The sequence below is a fragment of the Odontomachus brunneus genome, unplaced genomic scaffold, assembly GCF_010583005.1.
Source record: "Odontomachus brunneus isolate Ranch 3 - 2012 unplaced genomic scaffold, Obru_v1 Obru_scaffold_038, whole genome shotgun sequence".
Classification (NCBI taxonomy): Eukaryota; Metazoa; Arthropoda; class Insecta; order Hymenoptera; family Formicidae; genus Odontomachus; species Odontomachus brunneus.
Window position 1 is genome coordinate 2,115,425 of NW_022639488.1, and position 8,000 is coordinate 2,123,424.

Below are 8,000 nucleotides of genomic sequence, written 5' to 3' on the forward strand. Positions count from 1 at the left end.
TCCATCTAAAGCACATAAAGTCATCCTGTATAATTAATGGATAGGTAAAAAGAGTTTTGTCTCTTTTTATTATTATTATTATTCTTTTATTATTCTTATTTTATTATTCTTTATTATATAAATATATTATAAATTATATATTATATATTATAATATTATATATATTATATATATTATATATATTATATATATTATATATATTATAAATATTATATATATTATATATTATATAAATATATATTATATTTTTTCGTTAACGTTAGAACTGTATACACACGGGGGGAATTTTACAGCAAAAATTACTATAGGATTTTGTAACCGAGGAATAAATTCTTGGAAATTCTGCAGTAATTTACAGTCCTTTCATTTCGCATGTGCTACTTATATTTTAGAAACTGAAATGTGCTATTAAAACACTCGATATGTTTCTAACGAAATTTAATATATTTCTTAGCAAAATTAATTTTACTGATATTCCTAAACTATTAAAAACATATAGTAAAATTAAAAAGAATTTATATGAAAAAGAGAAAAGAATTATAATATTCTCTCCGTGCAGAACGTCTAACACAAAGCGCGTGTGCGATATAGAACCCATTCAATCAAAATTGAACAAAGGTCCTCTACCATTTTGCAATTAACAATTATTAATTTAATTCAATCCACAGTGACAATATTAACCTCGTCACTGTTACTATAAACGAGGTAAATGAAAGGGAATTTGAACAATTTGATTGCGAATGAAACAGATTGCGTGTTGCTCGTGTGAGAGTGATTCGCTGTGCTTTAATGATCACGACACTCAACTCTTCCAAATGGGCAATAAAAAGGCAGTATTGACACGTGCAGGAACGCGTGCTAAAAAGATTGCTTTCTATTTCATGCCGTTACATTGATTCATTCGCGAATAAAAGCCTTAAAGCATCGACGTCAGATCTCGGCTCAGATGTTAGCGCCTAAAGTTAAAGTCCCTAGAAGATAGTCTGGCCATTTGAGCCACGCTCAAAATGGCGTATTTGTATGGTGAGATGACTCGCGTTGACGAAATGAATTGCGAGTGAAACGTGCTACAAGTTACCTTTTTCATAATTTTGTACCGTGATTATAATAAATTTTGGTGTTTGAAGTTTTTGTTATCACAAATGCAGTAATAACGGTTAGTACATAATCAATATTAACTTATTACTTTTTCAGAACATCCGATGTTAATATCAATGCCACTATGTGCAACCTAGATACGCAACCAGTTTCAATGTCTACTATCGTCAATGACAATGGTAAATATAAATACATGTTAAGTGATATTTCATTAAAAAATTGAATATGATTTGTCTAATCTCTATTATCTCTCAGATAGCTTGGACATTCCTTCTGATATCCCAGATGTTTTCAAAAAGACTATATTTTGGCCCCGTAAAAACGATTCAACAGTGAAAAAACGTGCTCTTAAAGTCAAAGTGCCTTCAGTTGCCACTTCGTTGGCCTGGCAAGAATATCACCGAGCGAAAGAAACGGAGAAAAGTCTACGTTTAATTGGGATCGAAAACAGAAAAAGAAAACGTCAAGAAACGGTAGAGAAAAAAAAGCAAGCAATAGAGGAGAAAAAAAAAGCAAAAATCGTTGCAACAAGCCGAAAAAGCCACCCAAAAAAAATAATAAATCAAGCAGGAGAAATAGACGTGGGAAATAACATGCATAATATTTTGTTTCATAAAAAATAAAACATGATTTCTATGATATTCTATTTAAGATTACTATAAATGAAAGATAATTTCTGGTTCTTTATTTATGAATATTATAAATAAAACATTTATATGAAAATATAGCTTAATAATTCTTTTTATTATTGATGTTACATTCTTCTCCAATTTCAGTTTCTAAGTAACAAGAAAATTAATCTGCCGGTTGCTAAATGGTACATTCGATCTGATGCGCACCGGTCACTAACCGGGACAGACGGCGGTCACTAATAGGGCCAAATTTCAATCAGGCGGTCACTAATACGTGCATTTACATACTTTGCAATTTCTCTTTTGATATTTATCAGATTTATATTTAAAACCTGAGTAAAACATATTTTTCGATACAAAAATGATTAATCTTGAATTCTGTTATAATCAAAAAACGATTATATGTATAATCGTTTTTTGATTTTAATCACTCTACAGTACTTTTCTTTCTTATTAACTCATGAGATTATCTTACATGGTCACAAATAGGGACATTTACCTTATGATCTGTCTCTCCTTTTCTATTTCTATTTAGGTGAAGTAGAGATAGAAAAGGAGAGACAGATCATATATCCCTTTCCCTCGCAGGATTTTGACGGAACCGCAGTTGTTGGCCAAACTCTTCCTATAGTGACTCTAGGCTCTAATAGAATCCCTAGAATAGGGATGCACTTTTACATGCGTCCCTTAAGTTTATATATATTTCTGTAAGTATTAGTTCTAAGACATTTTTATATTAAGGGAATGTACGCGCTATATAGTCTCCAATACTGCAGGATTTTGACGAAACCGCAGTTGTTGGCCAAACTCTGCTTATAGTGACTCTATTAGCGCCAGACCGAGCCTGCCATCTGCTGGCGTACTATGTTCTCATGTTGTATCTGAGGTGAATGATCGGTGTGATAGGAGATCGCATGGCCGTCGCTACGGTAAACGACTTGTCTGGTCGCGGAATGGGGATAAGAAGACGCGAAGCAGGGATAACGTTCACGCGATATCGCTTCCCAAAATAGCGTCGCGGAATGCGGCCATTGTTTTCACTCACGCGTCGCGCCCAGAGCTGCCACATGTGGGGCCGAGTACGCGTAACTATAGTGCGTGCGGCGCAGCGCACACAAGCGAAGAACTGTGTACGTGTGGGCTGCCTGTCACGAACTATAGCGCTTGGCGCTTCGGCCAGGCTCGGGCGGTGGAAGAGTGCAGACGTACAAGCTGCCCTCTCTCTCCCGACCTATAGCTATACTGCAAGCGGCGAGAATCATGCCTAGGCCTTTTTATTATATCTCGACGCTCGCGTGTTGCTTCTCACGTGTGCGTACTTTTACTATTTAACTAATTGTTACATTAAATGGAATGTTTTTTTACACATAAAAAATACACTCGTCAACAAAATTATCGCATAGGTTAATTTATGTCGAAATGTCGCACAATTTTTAATAAGCATATTACCGCGAAACATTATCATATTTGAAATTTTTTTTTTTATTTCAAAAGTGAAGTCTGTACTTTAAGGAGCATATTAGTCAGATATTTTGAAATTATTCTCTCCCCTTTCCGCAGTTTTCTCACAAGTAAAGACGTGTTGCGTTTCCAAAAAATTGCACAATGTGACGTATCCTACGGGATAGAATAAATTTTTTTTGTAAATTTTATGATAACCATCGTAAAGTATAGTTTTTTCCCTACAATTAAGACAAAAAGCGAATTTGTGCGTTTTTTTCGCGGAGCTGCGAAAAAAACATCAAAGTTACCTATACGTTTTTGTTATCACTTCATTGACGCACTCTATTGAGTGGAATGAATTATTTTCACAAATCTGACGATAATCATTCTAAAATATCAACGTTTCCTTACAAATAGAAAAATAAAGAAGAGGTATACATTTCTTCTGCGATGTTGTACGGTGTATCAAAGTTACCTATACATTTTTAATCAATTATTGTGACGTGCACACACACACACACACACACACACACACATAATGCGCAAAACCCGACCAGCAACCTCCCCGTGGTACGCATCGGTAATGTTAATGCTAACGGTAACTGATTAAAAATTCATCATCGGTACATTTGATATGCCGCGGAACAAAGTCATGCACACTTCTTAATTTTCTTATTTGCAAAGAAACGTTCATATTTTACAATGGTTATCATAAGATTTGTGAAAAGAATTTATTCCAGTAGAATGCGTCAATTAAGCAATTTAAAAAACTTTGATATGTCGCAACTGTGTGAAAAAAAATCGTACAAATCCACTTTTTTTTTAATTGTGGAGGAAAGTCTATACTTAACAATAGTTATCGTAAAATTTACGGAAAAATTTATTCCACCCCGTAGGATACATCAAATTGTGCAATTTTTTGGAGACGCTACACGTTTCTACTTGTGAAAAGACTGCGGGAAGGGAAGAGAATAAATGAAAATCCGACTAATATACGACGAGTGTATTTTATGTGTAAAAAACATTCCATTTAATATAACAATAAATAGTAAAAGTACGCACACGTGAGAAGCAACACGTGAGCGTCGAGATATAATAAAAAGGCCTAGGCATGATTCTCGCCGCTTGCAGTATTAGCTATAGCTATAGGTCGGGAGAGAGACGGCAGCTTGTACGTCTGCACTCTTCCACCGCCCGAACCTGGCCGAAGCGCCAAGCGCTATAGTTCGTGACAGGCAGCCCACACGTACATAGTTCTTCGCTTGTGTGCGCTGCGCTGCACGCACTATAGTTACGCGTACTCGGTCCCACATGTGGCAGCTCTGGTCGCGCCGTGACCTACCTCACAGCGCGTTAAAGTGTTAACGTCAGTCGATCGTGAACGCGAACCGATACAAACGTGAATAACTCCACTTGTAGACGTCGTAGCGACTTGAAATAGAAACTGTTAGAAAGAGGAAATTACCGCGCTTCCATTTTCAATTACAGCAACAGTTTACAAAACGATAAAGGATTTCTCTACTCAGTTTAGCAAGTATCTACACGACATCCAAATCCAGATACCTATAAAAATCTAGATATAATCCAGATACATGTATAAGAATATTGTCACACGATTGCATGACTTTCTCATGATACTTTGACTTGCGAATACCCTCCCGTAATTTTACGACGACCCCGTTGCATCTGACAATTATGAATCGCGTGTGTATATACACATTCATGCGCAAATCTCGGTATGTCCCAGATTCATAACAAACGTCCATCTGTGCATTTATCACGCACGATTTGTTCATCGATTAAACGATCCTCGGCGCGATTACACGACGGTGTGAGAGAGTGCCGTCGTTTATGCCTCATCAAGATATTGCACAGCGTGATAACGCGGCGAACGTGCGGGGGACCGACCCGCGAGATGGAACGGGATGTGTGCGTGTGTGTGTGCGTTCGCGCATATGTGAAAATTCCGGGGTCAGTTTCACGCGCGGTTCCCAGACGTCGTTGGTCGGTCGGTCGGTCGGTCGGTCGTTTTGTTCAGGCGGGTTCGTATGGGCGAGTATAAATTTGCATCGTCGGCCTTATCCGCGAGTAATCTGCCACCGATAGCCCAGCTTAGGCGCTATGTCAACGTCGTTCCGCACTTTCCCACCGCGGGGCCCGCGCGGAAAAATGCTAATGAATCCCGCCGCCGTGGCGGCGGCGTTACCGTTGCACGCTGATTTATGGCGATCGTGTTCCGCTCAGAGGATCATTATGACACCATCGGCTTTCGTCGGGGCGCGCGCGGATTCCACCGGCCTCGAGAATAGTTCGCGTGTACGCGAAACACGCGCTCCAGCGAACAAACGAGCGAGCGAGCGAGCGAGTGAGCAATCAAAGCCTTTCGCGTTGCCCGCCTTTCTTCCGGCAACGCAAGATATCGACACGTAACAATGCGTATTGTGGCCACGCGAGGTGATAACGCGGCCGCGATAAATTAGAAGTAGCGCTGCTGCTCGTTGCGCCCAGGGTTCTGCGCTCGATCCTGGGAACGCGCGCGATAAATCGCCCGCGCGAGTTTTCGGTATCGCGCGGCCGCGTTTCTCGCGTACAATATCGTTACGGAAGGATCACGCTCGGTCGGTCGGTCAGCTGGTCCCACTGCGGAGCTCCTTTCGCCGCAAAAAGTTGGCACATTGACCCTAGAGTTCCCAGAACAGATATGGTCAACCCATAGACATAATATATCTAGACCGAGCGTTTGCCATTATATGAGGAGTGGGGGTAAGAACACGTAGAAAGGGATGCATTGCGTTTTGAGACCCTGCGTTCTCTCTCATTCGCGCATGTGTATAAACGTATGCGTAAGAAAGGTTATGTGTTACAGAGATGAGAGAGAACGCACAGTCTCAAAACGTAATGCATCCTTTTCTACGTGCCTCTTACCCCCACTTCTCCACGCTCGGTCTAGATATATTATGTCTATGGGTCAACCTGGAGTTCCGAAGCCACGACGGAGTCCCAGGATTGGGTTTTTCGAGCATTTTCTAGGGTTTTTTACATTATACGGTAAAATACGTATAATACGTATAAAAACGCATAAAATGTGTAATACTTAGGATTGATACAAAAACAGAAACTGTTGATTATTATCTACGTAGCTGATAGTTTCTGTTTTTCTACGAGCGCGAGTTCTATCTCTTCTATTGGCTTTCTATCTTTCTGCTTTCTGCCAAAGCAAATGCGCCCTAACTTATTGCATTTATTGCACCAATTCAAGCAATTCAGCTAAAAGAACAGACCTCCTTTTTAAAATCTAACCTTACTTAAAACAACAAAATTGTTTGACAAGATTTTTTTATAATGTTTTGTTAGAAATAAATAATTGGAGTATTATCTCTATCTAATATAAAAAATATAGAAAAGGTGATAATGGATAAAAACGTTGTAAATATTCATTATTAATCATTAAAAAGGATTTTTAAGAGAATATCTGCTAATAGTATATTTCTTCTTTCTGTATATTATTTTGTATAAAAAAATATATATTATATATTTTATTTATTATTAATGAATTCATTACGTTTACAGCGTTCTACATACAAATTATCGTCAGAATTTAAAGTAAATTCTTCCTTTAAGAAAAAATGGTCAACGCTATCTAAATCATCAACAAATTTGACTAACTGCAAACCGAAACTCGAAAGATCGTTCCAATCAAACACAGAAAAAATTGATGTTGCTTTAGGTGAATTTTTCGATAAAAGAGCTTTTAGCGATAAAAGAGAGTTCAAAATATGGAACTTAGAATAATAGTAATGACGCTAGCAAATCCTCTATAGTCTGCATTCTGATATTTACTGCAAATACTGAAAATCTATACGTGACATAAACTATAGATTTTCAATACTGGCTGTGAATACTGGAACGTAGTTAAAATTAACTACACATATGATATAAAGATGGCGTCACAGGAAGTATATGTATAAAACTATTATAGTAATGTATAAATACTAAATAATAAAAGTATAATGTATAAATATTATTATACTGTATAATACAGTGTATAATACGTGCCCAACCCTGATTCCTTCCCCCTCTCTATCCTCTCACGGAGTGAAATGGGAAGGAGTGGAACGAGGCAGACGTAGGTAGATGGCGGTAGAGTTCCTCAAGTCAGAGTTAGGACAGTATCTGCCTTTTGTAAAAAGCAAGTAAGTAAGTAATAAACTGCAATGTATTTCGTTATTTCAATTTTACATCATCTCTAAAGATGGCCGAGAGAATATGGGCCAATCAGCAATCATGCTTTATTTTCATTCTGACTAGAGGAACTCTAGAAAGCGGTGTAAAGGTAGAAGAGAGCATCATAATTTGAGAATGGGGAAAGGGGTTCCTTCGCTGGGTGAGCATACCTGTCTTAGAAGACAGTCAGGCCATTCTTCAGATCATTTTTCATTAGTTCAAAATGGCAGAAGATACATCGCGATATCGCGATCCCACAGAAAGCCACGCGGCATGAGATGGCCGATCGGCTGCGTGCATTAAGCTTCGCACTCGGATACCGATGAAAGACGGTGTATCGACGTGTGGCGCGCGTCGATAAAATCGCGGAAATTTTCCGCCGGACTTTTTCCCAGGCCGGCGAAGAGTCGCCGACGCGGAAACGACGTTCGGCTCGCGAGAGAGAAGAGATGCCGAAAGATAGATCGGCGTGTGTTTCTCACTGAAAGACGCCCCGAGCGTAATAGCACGCGCTTTTCTCGTTCTCCCTCTGTCCCTGTCTCTCGCCCTCTCGTTCTCTCTCTCTCTCTCTCTCTCTCTCTCTCTCTCTCTCTCTCTCTCTCT

At 38.9% G+C, this 8,000-nt stretch overlaps 2 protein-coding genes across 3 annotated transcripts in view; one reads left to right on the forward strand and one right to left on the reverse strand.

Moving 5' to 3' along the window:
- Positions 1-1,897, forward strand: part of LOC116844007 — a 112,059-nt gene extending 110,162 nt beyond the window's left edge. For both annotated transcript variants that reach the window (XR_004377972.1, XM_032815045.1), the window contains exons 2-3: positions 1,195-1,277; positions 1,354-1,897. Coding sequence is in view for 1 of the 2 variants with exons in the window: in XM_032815045.1 (XP_032670936.1) it covers positions 1,195-1,277; positions 1,354-1,721 (451 nt within the window). In the remaining variant the exon portion in view is untranslated. The remainder of the gene's footprint in view (positions 1-1,194; positions 1,278-1,353) is intronic.
- LOC116844005 overlaps positions 1-8,000 on the reverse strand; it is a 493,975-nt gene that overhangs the window by 149,743 nt on the left and 336,232 nt on the right. The gene's annotated exons all lie outside the window — the stretch shown is intronic.